Source organism: Vombatus ursinus, unplaced genomic scaffold (genome assembly GCF_900497805.2).
Source record: "Vombatus ursinus unplaced genomic scaffold, bare-nosed wombat genome assembly UNPS02014814.1, whole genome shotgun sequence".
In the NCBI taxonomy this organism is placed as follows: Eukaryota; Metazoa; Chordata; class Mammalia; order Diprotodontia; family Vombatidae; genus Vombatus; species Vombatus ursinus.
Genome location: NW_020954592.1, coordinates 9,692,957 through 9,720,877, shown reverse-complemented (window position 1 = coordinate 9,720,877; position 27,921 = coordinate 9,692,957). Strand labels below are relative to the sequence as shown.

Below are 27,921 nucleotides of genomic sequence, written 5' to 3'. Positions count from 1 at the left end.
ATTCAAACTCCACAGTTCTTTCTTTGGATGTGGACAGCATTTCCCATCATGAGATTTTTGGAGAAGTGTTAGATCCCTGCATTGCTGAGAAGAGCTAAGTCTATCAAAGTTAGTCATTGCACAATATAGCTGTTACTGTGTACAATGTTTTCCTGGTTCTACTCACTTCACTTATCATCAGTCCATGCAAGTCTTTTCAGGTTTTTCTGAAGTCAGCTTCCTCATCATTTCTTATAGCACAATAGTATTCCATTACATTCATATACCACAACTTGTTCAGCCATTCCCCAATTGATGGGCATCCCCTCAATTTCCAATTCTTTGCCACCACAAAAAGAGATGCTATAAATATTTTTGTACGTGTGGGTCCTTGCCCCATTTTTACGATCTCTTTGGAATATATCCCCAGAAGTGTTATTTGCTAGGTCAAAGGGTATGCACATTTTTATAGCCCTTTGGGCATAGTTTCAAACTGCTCTCCAAAATGGTTGGATCATTTCACAACTCCATCAACAATGCATTAGTGTTCCAATTTTCCCACATCTTCTCCAACATATATCATTTTCCTGTTTTGTCATGTCGGCCAATCTGATCGGTGTGATGTGGTACCTCAGAGTTGTTTTGATTTGCATTTCTCTAATCAATAGTGATTTAGAACATTTTTTCATATGACTATAGATGGCTTTAATTTCTTCATCTGAGAACTGAGTGTACATATCCTTTGACCATTTCTCAATTGGAGAATGACTTGTATTCTTATAAATTTGACTTAATTCTCTATATATTTTAGAAATGAGTTCCTTATCAGAGACACTGGTTGTAAAATGTTTTTCCCAATTTTCTGCTTCCCTCCTAATCTTGGCTGCATTGGCTTTGTTTGTGCAAAAACTTTTCTATTTAATGTAGTCAAAATTATCCATTTTGCATTTCATAATGTTCTCGATCTCCTGTTTGGTCATAAATTCTTCTGTTCTCCATAAATCTGACAGGTGAACTACTCCTTGCTCTCCCAGTATGCTTATAGTATCAGCCTTTATATCCAAAACGTGTACCCATTTTGACTTTATTTTGGTATATGGTGTATGATTTTTGGTCCATGCCTAGTTTCTTCCATACTCTTTTCCAGTTTTCCCAGCAGTTTTTGCCAAATAGTGAATTCTCATCCCAGAAGCTGGGGTCTTTGGGTTTATCAAACAGTAGAACCTATTCCACTGATCTACCACTCTATTTCTTAGCCAGTACCAAGTAGTTTTGATGATTGCTGCTTTATAATACAATTTAAGATCTGGTATGGCTAGGCCACCCTTCTCTAGCATTTCTTTTCATTAGTTCCCTTGATATTCTGGACCTTTGGTTCTTCCAGATGAATCTTAATACTATTTTTTCTAGCTCTATAAAATAATTTTTTGGTAGTTTAGTATGGCACTGAATAAGGAAATTAATTTAGGTAGAATTATCATTTTTATTAAATTAGCTTGGCCTACCCATGAGCAACTGATGTTTTCCCAATTATTTAGATCTGATTTTATTTGTGTGAAAAGTGTGTTGTAATTATGTTCATACAGTTCCTGGGTTTGTTTCGGCAGGTAGACTCCTAAATATTTTATAATGTCTACAGTAACTTTAAATGGGATTTCTCTTTCTATCTCTTGCTGTTGGGTACCCCATTACTTGCGTAGAACACAAACTTGTTTAGCCAACTGACAGGTATCTACTTTGTTTCCAGTTCTTTTCAATTACAAAAAAAGTACTGCTATAAATACTTTGGTGTTTGTGGCATCTTTCTGTTTTTCCTACTGATATCCTTTGTCCAAGTACTTTTTATATAAGATAGCATATAAACAAGGGGGAAAAAATTTTTTTTCATGAGTTCAAGTAATCTTAGGTGCTTTAACAACACAATGTGTGCTATCCAAATCAGTCTGCATATAAAGTATATTCCATAGCAAGTTTTTTGTTTACTCGTTTGTTTTTAAGAGGTGGCAGGGGAAGTCTAGCAGTGCTCTGATTTTCTAAATTAAATCTGTGCCTTTTTAAACTATTTGCATTAAAATATAATTCTTTGTAGTTTGTTACTGCCTGTTTCTACATACTGTACAGTACTTCTAACAGAGAATAGCTTGCAGTCAAGTTCTCAATATGACTAAATAATAAGTGGGGGCAGTACTAACTACATAGATTTCAATTTAATTTATTTAGGTTTTATTTTATAGTAGCTATGAAGCTACTGAGTAAAATGGAGATGACCTAGTCAAATCTATATATTATGAAAGTCATTTCAGAAGTAATGTGATGAATTGATTGAGGAGAAAAAACTACAGTCAAGGAGACCACTTATACAAAACAATAGAATTATACCTACTATAACAGTCCAATTATGATTTCATTCCTTAAAGTAGGGTTAAAATAAAAATGTTGCAAAAATCTAGTATATTTTTAAGAGGAAAAGAAAACAAAAGCAGAAAATTAATTGGGAATGTAAATACTTAGGTAAGGCTTAGACAAGAAGGGTAATAATAATGTCTTCTATAATTTCTCTATTCCCAACCACAATACTTGAAGTTTCAAAAGTCAATTCACCTATGAAATCAAATAGTGGCATTGATACAAACTGTATTTTCAGAATGCTTCTGTATATAAACCAGAGTGCCTCCTTTATCTGTTTATTCACCACGGTGCCCAGCAAAGTGCCATCTTGTGCACAGAAGAGGCTTAATATGTATCAGCTGAATGAAATGTGATTTTTAATTTGATTAGTGATTTGCAAGGGGGCGGAGATACAGGAATTATTTACTGAGTTGTGTATATCTTAATTTTCTCTAAATGTAAAGCTAAAAGCTGTCAATAGATAATCTAATGTAAAATGCAAATGGAGAAGAATGCTGAAAGAAACCTAAAGAATGAAACAAGTAGCACTGCTTCTGAAAAAAAAAGTCTATTTAGTTCAAGTTCAAATTAATAGTTTCGTAATGCAAACCTTTTAAAGCGCTATGCATCAGCTAAATATTTTACAGACATATTATTTGAGCCTCACAACAATCCTATGAGTTAATAAGTGACTTGCCCATAGTTACACAACTAGTATTACACTTCTCTTGACTCTCAGTTCAGAACTTTCTACTACACCACACTGCCTAACCTACACACACTTTCTCTCTCCTATTCTCAGTTGAATTTCTAGCACATAGCTAAAAATAATTATAAGTGACAACTGTGAAAACCTTCCCCAAAAGTTGCTGTTAAGAAAATGTGTTCATTCAATTGAATTCTTCCTAATTAAATAAATCTAAATGATCTTATCACACTGAAATTCATTATAGATAGGAAATCTTAGGTGAAGAGAGAACACAAAAAATATAATACCTATCAAATGGATAACACTTGTCAGGACAGAATGAGTATAATGCTGTCAACACATCTAACACAACAGTTTTCTAAACGAGCTAATGACCAGTTGGAAATTGATAACAAAAAGGTGACAGCACACTAGTAATAGTCTCCTTGGTTTTCACATTCCATTTTATAGCCAAGAAAATCAGGCACTGATAATTACAACATAGGCAACAAGTGAAACAGGAGTCCAAACACAAATGGATACCAGGTGATCAGATTAGGAAATACATTTTTAGACATAACTAGTCTGTTCATTTGTTTTGACCATACTTAATATTATAAAGGAGGACATATATAGAGGGGGGAGGAAAGGGGAAAAAAAAAGGAAGGGTAATGTAATAATAATAAAAATATATGGAAAAGAACAGAAAGAAGCTCAGGAAGTGACTCAGGGTATTTTTGCTACTATATAAAATTTAATATAGACTATTAAAAAAAACCCTACCAAAAGTTCAGTTTCATATATAATCTATTCTGCTCTTGGCATATTGAATCATTCGTGCTTACAGATGCTCATGTTTGTAACAAAAAGGAATCAAATTTTAAATAAACAAATAAAAGGTTAAGGAGCAAATGGAAAGAACAGAGGTAAGAGAAAGATGTTTTCCCAGTTGGGGTTATAAATCTGGAACTAGAAAGAATCCAGAAGTCATCTAATCCAACTCCTTCATTTTAGAGATAAGGAAACCAAGACCTAAGGAAATTAGTGACTTGTGCAAGGTACTACACAGATAGAACACTGTGATAGGAATAACATAAGAAGGTTCCCTCCTACATAAGCACAACTAATTTTTCTTTAATAAAGTAGTGAAACTGTAGAGATATAATTGGTTGGCCCTGGATGTAGCTTCCCAGTGGCCTAAGAATAAAAGCTGCCCAGGAGTTCCTCTCTCAGGTTTGACAAATTTCTACATGGTCAACATAAAGGTAGTGAAGATACGCTCAACTAAATCAATGCTGTATCATCGCTGATTTATCTTTTCTATGTTATGGTTCAAGTAAACCTCCTTTTGTTAACTGTTACATAGTCTACAAGTGTCTTACTTCATTCCAAAACCAAACATGAACCATCATATTGGCCTGATTTAAGTTTATCTTACAACACACGCCTTCTATCTTTTCCTACAGGAAAAAAAAAATTAAACACTAGAAGACTATTAATACTCTAGTTGAATTTAGCTAATTATGATAAAATATGCTTCCATAGACAAGTCCAAAACCCAATCATTGTTTCTACTGAAAAACATTTCAAAAGGACTTACAAACATTTGGAACACATCCCAGTTTTAAGTCAAAGACCGTGTATACCTTGTGATTCTAAGCAGTTTTTCAGTTTGCTATTATTATTAATTCTTATAACAGATGCTCAAAACACTTCTGTCTACCCATAAACATTGTATGACTCTACTCAGGCAACAACATATCATAAACTGTAATAGGAATGGCAATAAGGCAAAGGAAGGAAGATAGGATAGTTAGGAATTTCTAAATAATTAACTTAAGGATGGATCTAGTTCTAGCAGGCAGAATCAAAAACACTTTAAAAAATGTTCTTTTCCTCAGCTCACCTTGTTCGATCCTAAACTTCAGGAAATAATTCAAAGATACACACTTAAAGAATATGAGAGATTATCATTTTCCTTTCTTTCTTTGCAGAAGCAAAAGAAATTACCTATAGTAGGTATATTAATATTTTTACCTGCACAAACTGGATGAAAAGAGAACAAGCCTCCTACTGGAAGCCTAAATCACAATCTGCAGGGACCTAGATCATTGAATCATACAGAGTTGGAAGGAATCTTAGGAGTCATCTTGTTCAACCCCCTTATTTTCCAAATGATGTTGGATTAGATGATTAGGTGATCTCTAAAGCATTGTTCCAGCTCTAAAATTCTATGAATCTATATTACTGGATGGTAGAGTAAGTTAGGTTGCATACCATACTCACCAGGGCATCACTTGTAAATTATAGCTATGACTTATTAAGTCAAGTACTGGGATCCTTTAAAAATTAAAATTAAAAAATTAAAAATGTCTACAAAATGTTTTAGTGACAAGTAAGTGAAAACAATTTTAGAAAGAACATAAAATGTTTATGTATCTATGTATTTTCTAATCTGATCACCTGGTATCCATTTGTGTTTGGACTCCTGTTTCACTTGTTGCCTATGTTGTAATTATCAGTGCCTGATTTTCTTGGCTATAAAATGGAATGTGAAAACCAAGGAGACTATTACTAGTGTGCTGTCATCTTTTTGTTATCAATTTCCAAATGTTTATGTATCTTTGCTCCTTAACCAACCTTATAGTATCTCTTGTATACATCTCCTACTCTTTACTCACATATCAACCTATTCACCCTCTCACCTATAATACTACTAAAGCCTTCTGGTAGGTCTCTATGCTGCAAGTCTCTCTCCAATCCATTCTACCTTTCATTAAGCTTCCAGAGGGATTTTCCTAAAGTATGTAACCTCTGTACTCAAATTCCGGTGGATATATCCAGGATCAAAAAATAAAGTCCTCAAGCATTTAAAGGTATTTATAACCTGGCCCCTTCCCATCTTTCCAGACTTTTGTACACTTTATACTCCTCCAAGCACTCCACGAGCCAGCTTACACTGGTGTACTTGCTGTTCTTCAAACAAAATGCTCCATCTCTTTTGCACTGATTGTCCCTCATGCTTTAAACACCCTACTTCCTCACCTCTATCTCTTGGATTCTCTGGCTTTCTTCAAGTCAGCCCACTCCTACCTTCTGCAAGAGACCATCACTTCCTATTTACTATACATATATCTTCTAAGTATTTATCTATTGATGTGTCATCCCTCCCGTTAGAACAGAAATCTTAAGAGAGGAGGATTCTTCCCCCTTTTTTAGCACAGTGTCTCTAACAGTAATTGCTTAACTTCTCCTCTACTGGCTCGAGGGCCACTTGTTATATCTATAGTAAGATCTATGGGCTAAAGGTTAAAGTTCTTCCAACTCTCTTGAGCAAAATTTTGGATGTGCTTCACACATTCAAAGAATAGATGCTAAGAATTTACAATATTCCTGAAATATGAAGGTGGTTGTAAAGATTTCAATCACCTATTCTAGGTCATTAGCAGGCATCTAACCTAGAACTGTATTTAATAGTACAACACAACCACTCAACATCAGTGTCAAGCTCCTATAGCTTACAGCATTTCCCCATAGATAAAATGTGAAGGATAAAGCAAGTTCAAATGGAGAATTTCCTGCCTGCAAGATATATGCCACTTACAAATATACAATAATCATTCACACTTCAAAACAAACATAACTGGAGTCCTTTTAAAAGTATGCAATACAGGTAACACAAAAAGTCAAGCTACCTTATTACCATAACAACTGTGCTACCCAGGAATACGATAGAAATATTCCTTACTAAGCATCTATACAGTAAGCACTATGGGCAATACAGAAACACAGGCTTTCCTTCCAAAGAGCATAAAATTTAGAGGCATCCTATTTTGTAACACCACAGATTTTGTTCTTGTAAACTGATGAAATTATCAGTATAGAAACCATTTGCAGAGTAGTGTCAAGTATTCTAACAAGCAGCACTGGTACAACCTGCTTACTTCAATCAGGCACACCCCAATGAGAAAGCTGAAAATATCCAAAAAACCCCAACAACAAAAAACCCCAAAACAACCAAAAAACCCTCAAACACATTTTTTTTCCATTTAAATCTCTACACTAGCACCTCAGAATAATCAAGTTCAATTTGCACTGCCTTTGCAGTTAAGCTCCAATACAGACTTTGTTATTTACTATGGGATATCAGTGCTTAACCTCTGGGCTTCAATTTCCTCACTGAGAAAATGAGAGGGTTCTAAATTTGTGCTTCATTATTTTTCAAAACTATCTTTAAAAGTGTATTTAAAAAAAATCCCTATGTATTTTATTTTAAAAATAATTTTATTTAACGCATTGAAATACATGATCCTGAAAAAGGGTCCATAGGCTTTATTACCGTGTCAAAGGGGTTCAATGGCTTCATCAACCTGCCAAAGGGGTTCATAGGCTTAGGGGTCCATAGGGTTTCGTTAGACCCCCAGAAGACCACGACACTAAGAACCCCAGGACTAGGAGAACTCCGAGGTCCCTTTCCACCTCGGCATAATCCCAGGATTACACTGGGCAGCACAAACCCGACACACCTACTCCTCAGGTGACGGGGTCGGAGCAAGGCATAGGATCAGATACGGGGTGCGAGGGGCCCTGAGGCTCCAGCTGTTTCCGGGGGGACCCCGGCGGGCCCTCGAGCAAAGTTGGGAGAGAGACGGTGACATCCCCTCGCGGTACCCACCTGCCAAATACTCGGCTTCAAACCTCCTCCGGGTCTCGCTGACAAGCTTAGATTTCTCCTGAGAGGGAACCTGGAGAAGGACACACGAACCGACGCTGAGCCCGGCGGAGGCCCGCGGGCCCCTTCCCCGGGTCTCCCCGCTCCCGGCTGCTCCTGCCCCCCCCCTTCCCGGAGAAGCCTCTTAGGCCTCGGGAGGCACTTGAGGCCCAGCCCGGAGCCGAGCCCGCCCGCTGGCTCCAGCGTCCGCTCACCTGGGCCATGGTCCCAGCCACCGCCGCTGCCGCCGACGCCCGGTCTCACATCACCAGCCCGGTGTCCGCCGAGGCTAAACAGGAGAAGGGCCACCGGAGGGAGGGGCGGAGGGGCTGGGAGGGCGGGTCTCGTGACACAGCACGGAGGTGGGAGGGAGAAGGAGGAGGCTCCTGAGCAGCCGTCCAACCCTCGGCCGCCGCCTCGGGGCTGGGGGTGGGACCAGAACACTCCGAGTCGCGTTTCCTTCAATCCCGGCCCTCCGAAGTCACTCCTCCACAAACCAAGACCCACCCCGAATGGAGGCCCCGCCCCTAGTGGCTTTGGCCACGCCCTTTCCTCCCCCGCGCTGGACGCGTTTCGTTCTGTAGACAAACTCACCATCCTCCTCCGCCCTCCCCTCCTCCCCGCCTGAGCTCCTCCCAGTACTCTCCACTTCGTTTCCGGGTTAGGAGGGCTCCCCGTCTCCCCCTCGTTCCCAGCATGCTTTGTGGGCGCGGGACTTTTCGGAGTGGGAGGCGGCGGTTAGAAGAGTGTGGGCTCCGGCGAGCCCCAAGGTAGGTGTTGTGGAGGAAGGAGGGAAAATTCAACCTCTGACCTCCATGTGGACCTGGGGTGGGGGGCGCTGCATTAGGAGAGGAAGTCAGGGACTTCCCTCCCCTGAGACCCTCTCCTGCCGCGGTCCAGGAGGTTGTCAGCCTTAGAACTCATCCTCCAAGCGCGGCCCCAGCGTGCCGTGTACCCATTGCCCGGATTGGGAGTGGGCGTGCCACTTATTCAGTTCTTATTTCCGTTACCAAGCTCCTTGGGCAGAATGTCGAAGCTCTTCCAACTTTTAGGAGCAGACTTTAACTCGTGCTCCCCTGCAAATGGGAAACCAGAGCTCAAATCCCCAATCAGTTGTTCACCCACCCAGGAGGTTTGGACATGCTGCTTCGCCTCTCTCAGCTTAGTTTCCTTATGTGTCAAATGGAGACTTCACTGCTTGCGTCACAGCGTTCCTGGGAGGAAAGTGAGCATTTGTTAAGTGCCTACTGTGTGCCAGGCAGCACCCTTCAAATGCAAAGAAAGGAAAATAAACATGTAGGCTGGCCCAAAATAAGTATTAATTGCTTGAAACTTAAATATTTATATTTTAAATGCCAATAAAATGTTAATGGTTAAAAATATTAAAGCTTAATAGTTTTCATAATAAAACCAGTAATATTTTTGGAACACCCTATATGCTTACATATATGTATTATATATCATATGTCTACAGGCATAAATTTACATATATAAATGCATGTGTGTATACATATGTACACATACATGTGTGTATAAAACATGAGAGCCATGAATCCCTCTCTTCTCTTCATCGGCCTCCCTCATCCACCTCCCCAGCTCTTTTTGGACATTCTACATACATATGTGTATGTAATATGTGTATGCATATATATGTATATGTATGTCATGATTCACTCTCTAATCTTCACTGGTCTCCTTCTACCTTTTCCCCAGATCTTTTTCATTCATTCAAAGGGATTACTACGCAATGTCTATTTCAAGAAGCATGAAAGGTCTACTATAGAAAAGTATGTGCAAGGCAGCTAGATGGTGCAGTAGAGTGCTGGACCTGGAGTCAGGAAAACTTGGGTTCATATCGAGGCCTCAGACATTTGTTAGCTGTGTCTCCTTGGGCAAGTCACTTAACCTCTGTCTGCTTCATTTTCTCATCTATAAAATGGGTATAATAATAGCACTACTTGCTTTACAAACTTTAAAGTGCTGTGTAAGTGCTAGTTATTGTTGTGTTTTGGTTATTTCCCTCCTGTGACCTATGATGTCATCTGTGTGGGGAGGAACTACCCTCTTCCAAGTACAGGTTAGCTACTCTTCTGCAGTTTACGGTATTGAGACCCCGGGGAGCTTAGGATTGTAACTTGTGCAGAGTAACCCAGCTAGCATGTTAGAAATGGGACTGGGCACAAGTGCATACAGAGACACGATCTGATACTTAAAAGATGCCCACAGGGAGGGGATGCATGTAAGTATAATATATGATAAGCAGTCTGATGAGGGGAGAACATTTTTACTTGGGATACCACAGAAGGTTTCACAGGAATTAATAATAATGATGATTACAATAGTTTATATTGTTTAATAAGCTGTTATGAAGTTTGTATTTTTTTCTTAGGCTGCAGAGTTAGTGGATAGAAAGTGGGCCTTTGGAGTCAGGAAGACCTGGGTTCAGCCCAATCTCTGATGGCCTGCGAGTCACTCCCCACAGATTTTTCCAATGTTCCTCTCCCCTTTTCTTCTTGTAGCTAGGTGCTAAACTCTTCCCCTTCTCCATAAAGTATACCCCTGGAGGGAATCCTGAGTCTTCCTTGAGTTTTCCCTTCTAATGGTAATGGTCCAGAGTCCTCCAGCATTGCCTTCTCCATTGTCAAGCAGACATGGCTGCTCACACATCTTGAGTGAACAGAAAACCATCCACTACATTTCTTCTAATAAGATGGTAGATCACTGTGCATTACCATCTCCACTGCTCTGTTATGCTCTCTAGACCTCTGGCAATCTCATATGACCTGTCAATGAGAGCTCATGAAAAAGGGGAAAGGGTCTTTCCTGCTAAGTTTAGGCTTAGATACAAGTCCATTCTGTGTTCTTTACAGTTTAAATAAAAACCTGGTATCTGTTTGATGATTGCTTTTAATAAGGTAGAGCTGGTGGCTACCCTTGAGGGTTAATAGGCTAGAGCTGATGGCTTCCCTTAGGGGAATGTGAGACATTGGAATTGCCTGGTTCCACCAGGGTGGAGTTAAGGCAGAAAAATGGGTCATCCCCCGCAGCAACCCTCACATCATAAGAAAATCTCTGAAACAAAGATTATATTAAGTGTAATAATACTTAAATAACATTACCGACATGTATAACACAGATCAGAAAGTGTATAAAATGCTGTTTTCTACATTTAAGTAATAGCAAAGGCATATCAGATCTTCATTTAGAATGTACTATTAGGATCTTATCCTTTTATTCATTTCAACAAGTATGTATTGTTCATTTGATAGAAAGCGCTGTGTTAGGCTAAAGACAGTTTTCTCTCCTCAGTGAAATTATATTTTTGTTAATGTACTTTTCAGTATCCTGTGTTTTATTTTAAAGAAAAATGGAGGAGCAACTAGGTGGTGCAGTGGATAGAGCACTGGCCCTGAAGTCAGGAGGATCTGAGTTCAAATCTGGCCTCAGACCAAACACTTTACACTTACTAGCTGTGTGACCCTGGGCAAGTCACTTAATCCCAGTTGCCTAAAAAAAAAAATGGACTGTATGCATAAACATTAACACTCTTTCAAACAGTTTCCTGTTTTTTTTTGTTTTTGTTTTTTTTGAAAGCATAGTGGGTAGTGAGCTGGCCTTTGAATGAAAACTTGGATTCTAGTCCAGCTCCCCACACATATTGGCTGTGAGATCTGGGTAAATCATTTAACCTTTCAGTACCCCCTTTTAGTACCCCAGGCAGCTTTCTAATACTGAAATTCATATGACCATTGCTTATCTGCTTTGCTAGAGGCAGTTTCAGATTAGGGATTTCTGTAGGCCAATGAAATCCCAAGTCTGGACTGTAGTAAAAACAACAACAGCAATAATATATCAGTCTTCTCCAGGCAAGTTACATTTGTTTTGAGACAGAAAGGCATCCTGAAATCAAAGTGGAATGGGAAGAGCACATATAAAGCAATCAACATTTTATGTAATATCAGTCACACATATCAGTCAATGTAGTTTTCTAACTGCAAAATGTACCATAACAGATTTGGAAGGTATTTTAACAAAAATCCATGTAGTATTAATGAAACATGAAACCCATTACCCTGAGGCAGATATAGAGAGAAGAATATTTCCTTTCCAAAAAGAAGATAGACATTTTTAGTGTACGAGGTAAATAGGTCATATGTTTGGAACATGTATATATCATTTCACTGAGCCATGGTATAAAGTTTGGTAACAGGTATACCTTGAATTTGTTGAATGTAACTAAAAATGGCTTATCCAAGAATGGAGTTTATGAAATAGCCAAAGTCTTAGAATGGAGTCAAAAGGTCTTTCGTGGGCAATATCCACATGAACTCAGGCAATATGCTGACAAAAGAAGCATTGAACGAATGGCTGAGTCACGTGGATTTGTTTGTGCAAATAGAAGGATTTAGTGTGACAATTCAGGACCAGGTCATTGCCACCGTGAATTACAGGTTATACTTAAGGCTGAATGTACAGATCTACGTACATTATACGATAAAATGGTAGAAACTTTGCTGCAACTTGTGAAAGTGTAGCACCTACTAAATACCTTGCATGACATTAACTGTTGGCTGAAATTAGGAGTCTTCCATGAACTTGGCGTGACAAATTCTCATGCTACAAATTCAGGCTGGAGAACTAAACCTATAAACTATTTGAACTAGACTATTACCATTGCCCAAACTATTAGCCAAAATAACCTGGACATAATGTTGATCCATGAAAACCTAAGAGCGATGTTTTTAGCAAATGTTGCCATTCCAAATACTCATAATCTCCAAGATAAATGGAATGAAAAACTTTCAAAATATAGAGACCTAGGAGAGATATCAAAGTCATATGGGAACAGGCAAAAGTATGCATCATCCTTGTTGTTCTGTCATCAACTGAAACTATGCTAAGAATGCCTTCAGTGAGCCCCCAGTGAAAGTGCTTGCATCAATACTTTTATTTAATTCAGTTATTTTAATCACCTATGCTGTATTCCATATAACACTAAAATATAAGAATAGTAGCAGGGTAGTGACATGTCTCAGTCATGTATATGTGAGCCCTGTCAAAATGCTGAAAATAACAACATATCACTTCAAGGCTTACAAAGTGATTCCTTTTTTTTTTTAACTTCTATTTATTTTTTGTAATCACATGTAAAGATAATTTTCAACATTCACTTTTGCTTTTTTTTTGATGAGGCAGTCAGGGTTAAGTGACTTACCCAGGGTCACACAGCTAGTAAGTGTCAAGTGTCTGAGGCCAGATTTGATTGCAAGGCCAGAGTTCTATCCACTGTACCACTCAGCTACCCCTCAACATTCACTTTTGTAAGATTTTGAGTTCCAAATTTTTTTTGCTCTCTCCTCTCCCCAAAATGGCCAGCAGTCTGATACGGGCTGTACATGTACAGTCATATTAAAAGTGTTTCCATATTAGTCATCTTGTGAAAGAAGAATCAGAACAGAAAGGAAAAACCACAAGAAAGAAAAAAAAAAGAGGAAATAGTATGCTTCAATCTGCATTCAGACTCTATAGTTCTTTCTCTGGATGTGGATAGCATTTTCCATCATGAGTACAAAGTGATTTCTTTACAAACTTGTTAAGTAGGTTGTACAGAAACCTCTTGAAAGGCTGTGACTTGTCCATAGTGTCACAATAAATGTCAGGGGCAGGATTAAAACTCCAGTCTTCTAAATCCCAAGACCATCAGTTTACCTGCATTGTCTTTCATTGTAGGTGCTTAATAAATGTTTGTTAAATTGAATTCTTTAACTTAGATTTTACACTGTGGTGTAAAAAAAAAAAAAAAGACATCCCATTCCTCTGCAACTCATTAGTTGCAGAACATAGAATTTTGAGTTGGAAAGCATTCAGAGATCATCACTCTTAACTCCCACATTTTATAGATGAGGAAACAGACCTAATAAAGTTATAGGACACTCCCAGTGTCTCTGCAGGTAGTAATTAAGTAGCACAAGCAAAATTTGGACTCCTATTCTCTGACCCAAATCCATTATAAGATTTTGAGTTCCAAATTTTTTTTTGCTCTCTCCCCTCCCCCAAATGGCAAGCAGTCTGATATAGGCTATACATGTACAATCATATTAAAAGTGTTTACATATTAGTCGTGTTGTGAAAGAAGAATCAGAACAAAAGGGGAAAACCACAAGAAAGAATAAAAAAAGAGAGCAAATAGTATGCTTCAATCTGCATTCAGACTCCATAGTTCTTTCTCTGGATGTGGATAGCATTTTCCATCATGAGTACAAAGTGATACCACACATGCTACTTCCCACCTATGTGCACTTGTTTTCCAAAGGTTCACTTTTATTAAATCATTTTTAGTAAGTAGTTATATCTAAGTCACTTCCAGAATCTCAAGCCTATGGAGCTATAGGTCATTCACCTGGCTTCTGTCATCTTTATACATTTGTCTTCTGATCCTTCCAGTAATTTTTAATAGGCATCATTTCCATTTGATACTTGAGGAAACTGAGGCCCTAATTGTTAGGTAGATCAAGATCACATACCTAATATGTGAAAGAACTAGGACATAAACCCAAGTCTTCTGACTCCTGTCCAACACTTTTAACTCCAAACTTCATTTCCTGTGCTAAAGTGAATTCATTATCATGTGAGAGAAAAGCCCAGATATAGTACCAAGCAGTATTAAATCCTTCCGGAAAGATGATATTAAGAGAGAGATGTGGGATAGGTGAGGTAGATAATTAACTTTCAATTTATTGTGTGTAGATTAGTGCCTATTACTTTTTTTATTTTGAATATTTTTTCCCAATTACATGTAAAAACTATTTTTAACATTCATTTTTTAAAAATTTGAGTTCCAAATTCTTTCCCTCCCCCCTCCTTGAGATGGTAAACAATTTGATATAAATTATACATGTGCAATCATGCAAAACATACTTCCATGTTAGCCATGTTGCAAAAGAAAGCACACTCCCCAAAAAAGAACAACAAAAACAAAAGTAAAAATAGTATGCTTCGATCTGTATTTAGACTCCATCAGTTCTTTCTCTGGAGGCGAATAACATTTTTCATCGTGAGTCCCTGGAATTGTCTGGGATCATTGTATTGCTGAGAATAAGTCATTCACAGTTGATCATTATACAACATTGCTGTTACTATGTACAATGTTCTCCTGGTTCCACTCACTTTACTTTGCATTGGTTCATATAAATCTCTCCAGGTTTTTCTGAAAGCATCCTGGTCATCATTTCTTATAGCACAATTGTATTCCATCACAATCATACGCTACAGCTTGTTCAGCCATTCCCCGACTGATGAGCATCCCTTCTTCCAATTCTTTGCTACCACAAAAAGAGCTGCTATAAATATTTTTGTACATATAGGTTCTTTTCCCTTTTTTAAAAAAATCTCTTTGGGATATAGACCTAGTAGTGGTATTGCTGGATCAAAGGATATGTACAGTTTTATAGCCATTTAGGCATTGTTCCAAATTGCTCTCCAGAATAGTTGGATCAGTTCACAACTCCACCAGTAGTTCCTTAGTGTCCCAATTTTCCCACATCCCCTTCCAACACTTATCATTTTCCTTTTCTGTCATATGAGCCAATCTGATAGGTATGAGGTGGTACCTCAGAGTTTTAATTTGCATTTCTCATTTAATTTGCATTAAAATGATTTAATGAAAGTGAATCTTTGGAAAACAATTGTACGTAGATGGGAAGTAGCATGTGCAGTAGGAGAAGCAATGGATTTGGGGTCAGAATGAGAGTTCAAATTTTGGTTCTGCTACTTAATTGCTACCTGCTGAGACACTGGGAGTGTTCTATAACTTCATTAGGTCTATTTCCTCATCTGTAAAAAGTGGGAGTTAGGAGTGGATTTAGAGCATTTTTTTGATATGAGTAGATAGCTTTGATTTCTTCTTTTGAAAACTGCCTGTTCATATTCTTTTGACCATTGATCAATTGAAAAATGAAATGCCTCTTTTTATAGTATACATCCATTCCTGGTTTCATTTTTACCATATAAAGCATAATTGGCTAACATCTATGGTCACGAAAAGCAGAAAGAGTTCTGATTTCACAAATGCTCCCCAACACCCATTTTAACTTCCTGTCAAAAGTTTTTGCTACAGAATTTTAGTTATGAAGCAAAGATTTTAGATTTGTGTGTTATACCTGCTGTATGCAGTCACTGATAGAATAGGGAAGAACAAAGAGCCTGTTGCCCAGAAAGTCAAGCTCAGAATAATAAAGGATTGCCCCCATTATGTTGAGTCTAGCTGCCTCCAAATAACTTAGGAGTTCTTTTGAATTGAGATTTGCTTAATGGTCTTGGGTAAGCTATGCTACTTCTGAGTCTGTGTTTTGATGTATAGAATTAATAATGTCACCTACTCAAGGGGTTCTAATTTGAGGTAGTATTTTAAGTCTAAATTTTATGCATTACAAAAGCATTGAAATGGTCAGTCTTTTATGAACAGAAAACTTGATAAATGTCCACTTTCGTAAACAAGTTAATGTGCTATAATTAAGTCATCTAACTTTTGTAATATTCAAAATTCAGATGACTGAATTTGTCATTTAAAATGAGAATTCCGTGATTATTTGGAATCTTTTTTTTGTGTTAAGCTTTTTAAATATGAGGAAAAATCAAAACTTGGTAATTTATTTCATCAGTAGTTTTTGCCTTTGAGAACTGCTTTATTCAGATCTCGTAGGAAACCTTTGAAAATGCTTATAAAGTAGTTGCTATATGTGTAGCAAGCCTGTGGCAGATGTGTTATTTAAAACTAATGGTTAGATGTTGTAGGGTTCCTTCCCCTCAGAGGTTTTTTTTTTAGTTGTTTGTTACTCTGCTAATATTTTGTTCAAGTTCTTTGAAGGGACCAATTATAAAACTAATGGCTCCCCTCTAATTTGATAGTAATAAATAATAATGAATTCACCTAGAATTCATTTCTAGAATAGGAAGAAGAAACATTAAGCCTGGTTTTCATGTTTTATCTTTTGCAAGGTTAAAAACATACCATCCAAGGTCATGTAGGGAAAGGAAATTTCTACTCCATAATCTTTACTCCAGAATGCTTTGATAGATCATAGATTGGGCAGGGGAAAGGGAAGGGACATGATGGAGCAGGGAGGAAGGGGATAGAGGCGGGAGATTCACTCTGGTGATGCAGAGCCTATCCACACCTGCCTGTACTGTGTGACTCTCACCACCTAGCTAGTCCATTGGTCTTTTTAGTCATGCTTTTCTCCCATAACATCCTTTATACCTTTTCCATTTTGTCATTTCTTTTTTATAATATTTGTAGCTGACTCTTACCCACCGTATAGTATTCTATGCCACATAACTGCACAACATCATGGGAAGAATCCTGGCATTCTTAAAGAGATGGGCCTTTGCTTCAGGAAAAAGCTTGGGATAGTTAAAATAACTTTAGTTTCCAAAAGGTAACTCAGCTATCTCCTACTTGTTAAATTCTGAGCTCAGCTCATCCTCTATGTACAGGCCTTGTACTTCTTTCTCTCTCCCCTCGCCCCCTTCACTCTTTTGTGTGTCTGTGTGTGGCTTCAGAGTATCAGGGAAAATAAAATTTTCCCAAAATATAAACTTACCAAGGGCTTTATCTCCACAGCATTATCATACTTCCAATCCAAGAGATGTAGAATTAAGAATATTCCCTTTCAGAGTCACTTGTTCTTTATGGAATAACAGAGATACTTTGACAATAGCCCTTGTAGCAAAAACACTGGAAAAATAGGTAGATCTTTTTATTTTTTAGAATACTGAGCACTAAAGAATATGCAGTAAATGGTAAAATTCTCTAGCAGATGAACCCCTAGTTCTCTTCTTCAGAGTACTTTTCAGTGCTTTTTATTTTTCTCTTCCCAGAAATCCCACAGTGATTGTAGCACATTTGAAATGTAGACATGTGTCATCCCTCCAGGTGTTTGTGTGATCAGAATATTTTATGGTATCCTTTGAGAAAAAAAAATTGTAAGTTGATTGTATTTGTTGATATTAACCATACCTTTGATTTAAATAACATCTTAAGAAACTAAAACTATTTCATAAGTATTGCCTCATCACTTTGCATATGTTGCCTAATATTAAATAATTGAACCTCGTTTTGCTATAGCATATCCTTAGCTATCTTAAAGACTATCAAAATTCTCCAAAAAAAATCCCACTTTTTTTCATTTAAAATTATTTTTTCTGTAATACTTTGGGTATATGTGATTCCGTATCAAGAAATCAAACACTGATTAGGGGTTCATAACTCTAAAAACAAGGGAGTGAAAAAAACCTAAAACTAGATATAGGCTATTGCTTCTAGAAATAACACATTTCTATAAGATGAAGGCCAATTCCAGATGACCTTAGAGTTTATCATTCATATATATATATATATATATATATATATATATATATATATATATTTTTTTTTTTTTTCCTCCATTGGAATGCTGACATTTTTAATTAACAAAATGAAAAATTTTTTGGAATCTACCCAACGTTTTGATCTGGTTTTAAATTTTAAAATGATCACTGATTCAAATTAACATACCCAATTTTTTTTATTACCTACTCATCAATTCCTTTTGAAACAGTTGAATTTCCTGCCCAATGTGTCTCCAAAGTTATTCTGAAATTCAAGTAAGCATAGCAGTGATTGTATAGAATGGTCAAAAGAGACAGAGAAAAATGTAGATATCTTGAGTGCCTTCCTGGGGGGGGTGGAGATCTCTTGATAGTCACAGATAACTTAGTGTATACTTTTTTCCAGATACTCATTATACTTCTGTTACATAGGCAACCTCTTTGTCTTAGAGATGTTTCACTTAAGGGTCATTCTTTTTGATTGATATGTTTCCGTTTCTTAGAATATAGTTTCAAAAGGGTGGACTAAAGATTCAAATGCAAAGAGGATTTTTTTTTTCCCATTTGCTGATGGCTAATTATTAACATCAAAATCTAGAGACATTTTCTGACTGAAACAAGACATTTCGTTCACTTAAGTGCCTATAGCTCTACTTTAATTTTTAAAAAGTATGTGATTGCCCTTATGTCTTTTATAAGTGATTTGAACAAAAAATTTTTTGGTATTTAATTAAATCACTAACCTTCACTGATTTTTTTCCCCCTTCTTCTTTGAATAGAAATAGTGATAGCCCCATTTAATACCAGTATGTAGAAATTTCTAGGGGTTTGCCTAAATTTTATTTCCTTAAGCTTATATATACATATATTATAGCTCATTTTCTGATTGTCAGTTTGCGTTCTAAATCAAAAGTTTAAAAAACATGATTAAGAAAGAAACTACATCAACAACATTATGGTGCTTATTTTTCTGGTAAATGTGAGCAATGCTATAGGGAGTGCATAACATTCTTTTTAAACACAATCTTCCTAATTAATGTCAACATTTCTTTTTTTTTTTTTTAAAGATTGGAATCATCCTCTTTGGGACAGTTTGCACCCCAAAATCAAATTCACATTAAGATTTGGTATTGTTGAAAGACAACAGTAGAAGAGCAATGTCATCTAATGAGCAGGAGAAGCTTTTATCTTACAGTGGGGAAGTCCTTATTTTTCAGCTGTCACAAGGAGACTTGGCAAAAGAAGGGACTGCAAAAACATCCAAATTACATGTGAGAAGAATGACATTTAATAGAAGCACAAGAACATTTATTCAAAAGTCCACTGGTATATTTAGCATGCATGGAAAGCACTCGAGTTTTGAAATTATTTGTTGCAGCTGTGCAGCAGACTTCAGAACAGGAATTAATCTCCCTTGTGTTTTGATAAGAAGAAACAAAAAGAAAAGTGTTTTCAAATATTTTTTATTGTTACTTCACAGTTCTAATGAATTTGAACAGCGAATGAATTTTACATTAGACTATGAGATGAAGGATGACATAAAGATACTTAATGGCCCATCAATCTTGTGGAGACATAGCAGAACTTGCTTTTATATTTCTTCCCAAAATGACATAATTATCAGTGCTCCAGTTAAATTTTCTTCCATCAAGTGGGCAGGGGAGGTTGAAAATCTAGGTACTATTTTATTTGGAGTAGGAGAACCTCTTTCCACTGAGAGAGAAAGTAGCCCAGGGTCTTCAAAGTCAGATTATGCAGTTTGGGGGACTGAATTTTGTGCATATTCTATTGAAAATCAAAAAATATTAAGTGGTGCATATTTTTTGCCTCATGCTTATGGAAGTGTGGTAACCTGTATACATATTTGTGCAACTAAAGAAGTGAATACTGAATTAAGAATTTCACTAATTGCTCTAACTCAAAAGAATCAACTTATTTGGTTTCAAGATGGTGTCCCTAAAAGTCTATGCCAGCTTCCATTTCAGGATCCCTGTGCATTACAAATTATGGCTTCAAGTGGTGGAGACTTACTCTATATTGTATCATTTAGGTCCAGTGATGTTTGTGCCATCTGGAAAAAAAGCTTTCAGGTATAATAACCGTTCTCATAAAATTTCAACTATTTTGTTCATAGGTATGGATTTTTTTAAAATGTTCCTTCTGTCTGTAGAGTATATCTTGGTGTATTTTCAATGAAGGGCTTGCCTCTTCAGAAGAAAAACTCAGGTATCAGTTTTATCTACTTAATTATATGGCTTTCCTACTTTTATTTAAATGCTACTTGATAATATTATTTTACGGCTTAGATTTGTTTTGTAGGTCAAAACCCTTTTTAAAAAAGGATAACTAGTTGACATTGAATTTAGGCTAGTATTTCTAAATTATTTATAAGATGGATTTTTTTAATGTGATTTATTATTTTATTTTATTTTTATAATATACTATGATATTTATTTATAATATAATAAACATATTTATTATATTTATTTTATTATTATTTATAAGATGGTGGATTTTTTTATTTATAAGAAAATATCATATGGATTTAGCTATTATAGAAACTATGTTATAGAACCAAAGTAAATCTCATGTCCAGCTCAAAATAAATGATCAGCTTACATGGAGTTATTTATTTATTTTGCTATGCTCTCTGAATGTAAGGCATTTTATGGAAACCTAAAGAAATTTATTGTGCAATCTGTTATTTATGGTGACAATTAGTTAGTGTTAAATATTTTTCAAAAGCTTTACTAGGAGCATTTTCGCTGTTTTGTTTAGAAAATGATGGTCAAGATTTGTATGCCTACTTAATGGCTATCTGCACATCTTTCTGTTTTTTAACATAAGGCTTGGATATATGTTAAAAATAGTCTCTCTCTCCTCAGAAGTTAAATGGCTGTATAGAGATATAGAGAGGTAGAACTGTGTGTTTGGCTATCTCCTTCTGCTTTGTACTTAAGTGTGTATCAGTTTCCCACATTTCAGCACACCTAATATTTAAGTATTCTTGTAGTGTAGTATTAAACTAGGCATTTTATAAGCAGAAATGACGTCCCAAAAGCAATGTAAGGTATGCCATATACATATTCTCCCTTGTGTCTAAGAAAAAAAGGCAAAATACAGAGAATATGATGTATTCTTAGCTTCTGCATTTTATCATTCATTTAACGCATGAGAATAGTTTGACACCGATAGAAGCCGTGTGATTGCAGTAGAAAGAATGCTGAATTTGGAGTTACACAACATGGATTTGATTCCAAGTTCTGCCACGTTTGGAACCTTGAGCAAGCCATTTGTGCTCCCTAAGCCTCAGTGTCCTTGCCTGTAAAATGAGTGTTAGACTAGATAATATCCAAGGTCTCTTCTACCTTTAAATTCTATGAATCTACTCTAATTTGATACTGAAGGTCATTGACTAATATGCTAGAGCAGGGGTGGGGAACCTTCGGCCTTGTGTGGCCCTTTACTGAATCCAGACTTCACAGAATAAATCAGTCAAAGGACTGCACTTGAGGACCTAGAGGGCCACAGGCTCTCCATCCCTGTGCTAGAGAGTTCCAAATACACATTTTTACTTTATCAGTATGTTTCCTAGTGATGATAACAAGTATAGCTTTTACTGCTTGGAAATTATCTTTACAATTCACTTTATGCTAGTAGCGATTGAACCAAATTCATGACTTCTGAAGATGCTAAAAGTTCTCTTAAAGGACTTTTTAAGAGCATAAAATATGTTAACTGCCTCAATTTACTTTTTAAACAAACTTGTAAACGATACAAAATTTGTTTATTTAGCAAATCATATCTAATTATAGGTATATGATATACTTCATTGCTTTTGGTACATAAAGTAACTATTGAAAATAAGTGATAAATATTAAATATTATGAGTAAGAATGTGATCTCATTTTTAAAAGTGTGAGTTAGGAAACTAAACCTCTTTGTAACCCATGCACTACTGCAGAGGTAAATGAATAAGAATCTACTTCTTATTAAATCTACTAAGTGCCCCCTGCGAAGCCATTGTAGTTGTATGTATGTATTTGGTCATCCAAAGTCAGGCTTAATTTTCTATTTTTTTTAGATCATATCTATATTTTTTTAATTGTTTTATTTGGTGGACTCATCAGAGTATCAAGTAAGAACCCAGTGAAGTCACTTAGTGTAAAGGTCCCTGATTTATCTGGTTCGGCCCTGTAGCTGAAACAGGAATATCCTCTCCAGTATCCCTGAGGGCCTCTTTTTAAAGAACTCTTGGAGTGGTGTCCTCATTCTCTCCCCAGCTCTAATAAGGATTTTGTTTTCATATAGAACCAAAATGTCTCTGTGCAATATCTACACGTTACTTCTAATTCTGTTTTCTAGGACTAATAAAAACATATATAGTGCTTATATATAATCCTTCTTTATGACAACCTTTCAAATATTTGAAGACAGTTATTATGTCATTCCCACTTGCCCTTGCCAAGACTTATCTTCTCCAAGCTAAAAATCCTTAATTCTTTCAACCACTTCTCATATGACATGGTTTTGAGTCTCTTTACAATTCTGGTTACCTTTGGGTGAACTTTAGTTTGTCAATGTTTATCATAAAAAGTGAGTTCCAGAAGTATAAAAACTATTCTATATTGATCATATGGCATCTGGTCAATATGGAATTGTCACCTCCCTCATTCTGGACACTGTGCCTCTATTAGCACACCTTAAGGCCCTCTTGGTTTTGGGTGCTGTCAGTGTTCTCTAGCCATCCTTTTTCTTTTACTTGGTCTCACTGAATTCTCCTTACAGGTTGCATCCAAGTGGCAAAAAGTTAAATCAGTCCTGGTAGATGACTTTATTGGCACTGGAACTGAGCAATTGTTGCTAGTTTTTAAGGATACATTCAGTATAAATTGTCTGACTTCATTCAAGATAACAGATCTTGGTAATGTGAACTATTCGGTAAGTTCTTTCTATTTATTGAAGTTTTTAAACTCTTTTGTGTTCATGTTCTTTCTACTCACATTTTAAAATATTGATAGCTTAATAGTGAGAGGGGAAAAAAGCTTAAAAATGTTTATTTTTATTTATTATATTAATTATATTATTATATTATATTATTATTCATAAATATAATGTAATAAAAACAGTAAATATAATGTAATGTAAATATATTATTATATTAATTATATTTGTATATATTTAGAGCAGATATTATTTAATGCCCACTGTTGACTTTCATTGTGATACATTATAAAAATCTTATGTGAAATAAGAGAACTACTGTGGATACCCAAATAAAAGTAAAATTTACTCATTAACAATGTTATCCTACTGTAGTGATGTAATTATATAGGCATTTGTCCTTCTTTGGTTTAGACATAATCATTTTGACACCTTATTGATAATTGAAGTAATTGTCATAAAGGTTCATGGTTGGGGAGGTGGAGCCAAGATAGTGGAATAAAGGCAGGGACTCACCTGAGCTCTCTCCCGAACTCCCCTTCAAATACCTTTAAAAATGAGTCTAAACAAATTTCAAAGCAGCAGAACCCACAAAAAGATGGAGTGAAATAAATTTCCAAGACAACTTGGAAGGTCGGCAGGAAAGGTCTGTTGCACCAGGGTAAGAGAAGAGTGTAGTCCAGTGCAGGCCACACCAGCACAGACCAGGGCCCCAGCAAACCTAGAGCAAGCCTCAGGGCCACTGAATCACTGGCAGCAGTGTCAGTTTCCAGATCTCTCAGCGCACAGATGCCAAACTTGGAAGGTCAGCAGGAAAGGTCTGTCACACCTGGGTGAGAGTGGAGCACAGTCCAATGCAGGTTGCTCCAGCAACAGTCCCAGCTCCAGCAAACCAGGAGCAGGCCTTGGGAGTGACTGAATCACAGCAGCAGCAACTGCTTCTGGAGCTCTCAGCCCACAGATAGTAAGGGGGTTGAACAGACAGTCAAAAGGAGATTACAGGGTTCTTTTTGCTAGCTCTGAGGCAGGACTCAGTTGTTTTGTCCATACTTGTATCTGAGGTGGAGTCCTAGGTGGCGGTCCTAGGGTGAGAAAAGAGCACTAGTGTAGTAGAGCTTGTGGCCACAGCCCCCTCACAGTTCCAGGGCAGAAAGGAGTGCTTGTGGTCTCTCACAGACCAGAGCACAGGCCAGGAGAGTAGTAAACACATCTCCTTAGGTCATACCACCTTGGAAGAACTGAAAACTTATAGGTCCCTAAAGGTATCTCTGAAAACAGCTGGATAAAACCCCTGAAGCTTGGGACAGTTTGCCCTCCACCTTGGAAGCAGAGCCCTATTTTACCAAAGAGTTAAAAGTCAAGTAAGAGGCTGGGAAAATGAGCAGTCAATGGAAAAAAATTCTGACCATAGAAAGTTACTATAGTGACAGGGAAGATCAAAATATACACTCAGAAGAAGATAACAAATTCTAAGCTCCTACACCCAAAGCCTCCAAGAAAAATATGAATTGGTCTCAGGCCATGGAAGAGCTCAAAAAGGATTTTGAAAATCAAGTAAGTGAGGTAGAGGAAAAATTGTTAAGAGAAATGAGAGTGATGCAAGAAAATCATGAAAAATTAGTCAACAGCTGGGTAAAAGAGACCCAGAAAAATACTGAAGAAACAGACTAGGCCATATGGCAAAAGAGGTCCAAAAAGCCAATGAGAAGAACGCCTTAAAAAGCAGAATTGGCCAAATAGAAAAGGAAGTATAAAAGCTCACTGAAGAAAATAATTCCTTAAAAATTAGAATGTATCAAATGGAAGCCAATAACTTTATGAGAAATCAAGAAACAATAAAACAAAACCAAAAGAATGAAAAAATAGAAGACAGTGTGAAGTATCACCTTGGAAAAACAACTGACCTAGAAAATAGATCCAGGAGAGATCATTTAAAAATTATTGGAATACCTGAAAGCTATGATCAAAAAAAGAGTTAGACAACATCTTTCAAGAAATTATCAAGGAAAACTGCCCTGATATTCTAGAACCAGAAGGTTAAATAGAAATTGAAAGAATACACTGATCACGTCCTAAAAGAGATCCCAAAATGAAAACTCTCAGGGATATGATAGCCAAATTCCAGTGTTCCCAGGTCAAGGAGAAAATATTGCAAGCAGCCAGAAAGAAGCAATTCAAGTATCATGGACCCAGAGTTGGGATAACACAGGATTTAGCAGCTTCTGCATTAAAGAACCAGAGGGCTTGGAATATCCGGAGGGCAAAGGAACTGGGATTACAACCAAGAATCACCTACCCAGCAAAACTGAGTATAATCCATGAGGAGAAAAAATTGGACCCATTCAAAGAGATAGACATCAAGCACTATTGATGAAAATACCAGAGCTGAATAGAAAATTTGACTTTCAAACACAAGACTCAAGAGAAGCAGAAAAGGTAAACAGGAAAGGAAAATCATAAGGGACTTAATAAATTCAAACTGTTTACACTCCTACATGGAAAGATGATATTTGTAACTCATAAGATCTTTCTCATTATTAGGGTAGTTAGAAGTAGTATATATAGACAGAGGGCACAAGTGTGAGTTGAATATGAAGGGGTGATATTTAAAAAATAAAATTAAGGGGTAAGAGAGGATTATAGTGGGAGAAAGAAAGGGAAAGGTAGAATGGTTATCTCATGTAAAAGAGGCAATAAAAAGCTTTTATAGCGGAGAGGAAGGAAGGGGAGTGAGTGAACCTTACTCTCATCAGAATTGGCTCAAAGAGGGAGTAACACACACACACACAATTGGATATAGAAATCTGTCTTACCCTACAGGAAAGTAGGAGGGGAATGGGATAAGAGAAATGGGTGGGGGATGGGTAATAGAAGGGAGGGCAGGTTGGGAGAGGAGTAGTCAGAAGCAAAACTTTTGAGGAGGCACAGGGTGAAAGGAGCGAGAGAATAGAATAAAAAGGGGTGAAATAGGATGGAGGAAAATATAGTTAGCAATAGTAACTGAAAACAATTTTGAAGCAAGTTTCTCTGATAAAGGCCCGATTTCTCAGATATATAGAGAACTGAGTCAAATTTGTAAAAATAAGACCCATTCCCCCAATTGATAAATGATCAAAAGATATAAGCAATTTTCAAATGAAGTAATCAAAGCTATCTGTAGCCATATGAAAAAATACTCTCTCTATTGATTGGAGAAATGCAAATTAGAGCAATTCTGAGGAACTACCTCATAATTATTAGATTGGCTAATAGGACAGAAAAAGAAAATGACAAATGTTGGAGGGGATGTGGGCAAAATGAGACATTAATGCACTGTTGGCGGAGTTGTGAACTGATTCAACCATTCTGTAGAGCAATTTGGAACTGTGCCCAACTGGCTATAAATCTATGCATACCCTTTGACCTAGCCATACCACTACAAGGTCTATATCCCAAAAAGGAAAAGGACCTATATGTACAAAAATGTTTATAGCAGCTCTTTTTTGGGGCAAAGAATTAGAAATCAAGGGGATGTTCATCAATTGAGGAATGGCCGAACAAGTTGTATGTGATTATGATAGAATACTATTGTACTATAAGAAATGATGATCAGGATGTTCTCAGAAAAACCTGGAGAGACTTGCATGGGCTGATGCCAAGTAAAATGTGCTGTGTACAAAGCTGCAGCAATATTGTAAGATGATCAGCTGTGAATGACTTAGCTATTCTCAGCAAAACAGTGATCTAAGACAACTCTGAAGAACTTATCATGAAAAATGCCATCCATCCCCAGAGGAAGAATTGATGGTATCTGAATAGATTGGAACATACATTTTTTTTTAACTTTATTTTTCTTGAGTTTTTTTTTTTAATCTATGTTTTCTTTCACAACAGGACTATTATGGATATGTTTTGCATGACTACCATAACCTATATTGAATTGCTTGCCTTCTCAATGATGGGGGTTGGGGAGGGAAGAGTGGGGAGAATTTGGAACTTGAAATTTGGAATTCTAAAAATGAATGTTAAAAATTGTTTTTACATGTACCTGCGGGAAAGTAAAATACTAACTAAAAGCTAAAAAAAAAAAAGGTTCATGGTTATTTATCATGCTACTAATATTAATCATATTGCTTATTTTCTGGTGACCAGAAGATGGTCAAGAAATTGTAAGATTAACCTTCAGATTGGTCTGTATAATAACATCTAAGTTTTTTTCATTGTTTCCTCATCCTAAAGTGGGTATAGTAATATTTGGACTACTGACTTCACAGGGTTATGAAAATCAAGTTTGTTAACCTATATAAAGCTCTTTGTACCAGCAAAATACTTTATGTGCAATAATGTAGTTCTTATAATTTCACTATATTTTCTTATTTAGAATGATGCTTTTGATCCCATGGAGAATGACTTATTTGAAGACAACCTACAAGAGAATTATTCTCTTACAGTACAGGCTTTGGAAAGAAGATTGCAAGTTAGTCTATAAGCTTCCTTTTTTTGTTTTCCCTTGTGTGGTTGTCTCCTAGTGCAAATGGAGGTATTGGCAAGGTTGGGTAGGGGAGAAGACAACTGGTGACTTCATAGTGTAAGGGAACTCCCAGTATGGAAAGCACCCCTACTGGTAAGATCATCCTTTGTCAGCTGTTCAGTGACCTAAAGTCTTAGAGAATTGCCTAGTTCGCTGACAATGTTGAGTAATTTGCCCCTGGGGAAACATTCAGTATGTGTCAGTCAATATTTGAACTCGGATCTTACTGACTCTAAAGTAGATCCTCAGAACAAATAAATCACCGTCATTGGCAAGCCACTTTACCTCCCTGACTCTGTTTCCTCACATATGAAATGAAGATAATGCTTCTTA

The 27,921-nt window shown here is 36.7% G+C and overlaps 2 protein-coding genes across 6 annotated transcripts in view; one reads left to right on the top strand and one right to left on the bottom strand.

The window, feature by feature from the left end:
- Positions 1–8,073, bottom strand: part of MOSPD2 (motile sperm domain containing 2) — a 46,431-nt gene extending 38,358 nt beyond the window's left edge. Inside the window, exons 1-2 of one of the 2 annotated variants that reach the window (XM_027835361.1) lie at positions 7,982–8,073; positions 7,731–7,800 (exon numbers count right to left, since the gene is read on the bottom strand). In XM_027835361.1, the coding sequence (XP_027691162.1) occupies positions 7,731–7,800; positions 7,982–7,990 (79 nt within the window). In that variant the 5' untranslated portion in view covers positions 7,991–8,073. The remainder of the gene's footprint in view (positions 1–7,730; positions 7,801–7,981) is intronic. The other variant, XM_027835362.1, reaches the window with a different exon arrangement.
- A 387-nt stretch (positions 8,074–8,460) lies between these two features.
- The window catches only part of FANCB (FA complementation group B), a 35,242-nt gene continuing 15,781 nt past the window's right edge, over positions 8,461–27,921 (top strand). The window contains exons 1-6 of one of the 4 annotated variants that reach the window (XM_027835291.1): positions 8,461–8,536; positions 17,646–17,750; positions 19,202–19,405; positions 20,185–20,224; positions 22,923–23,075; positions 27,439–27,534. In XM_027835291.1, coding sequence (XP_027691092.1) covers positions 19,302–19,405; positions 20,185–20,224; positions 22,923–23,075; positions 27,439–27,534 — 393 coding nt within the window. In that variant the 5' untranslated portion in view covers positions 8,461–8,536; positions 17,646–17,750; positions 19,202–19,301. Of the gene's footprint in view, positions 8,537–17,645; positions 17,751–19,201; positions 20,225–22,922; positions 23,076–27,438; positions 27,535–27,921 lie in introns of all 4 variants that reach the window. The other 3 variants (XM_027835292.1, XM_027835289.1, XM_027835290.1) reach the window with 3 other exon arrangements.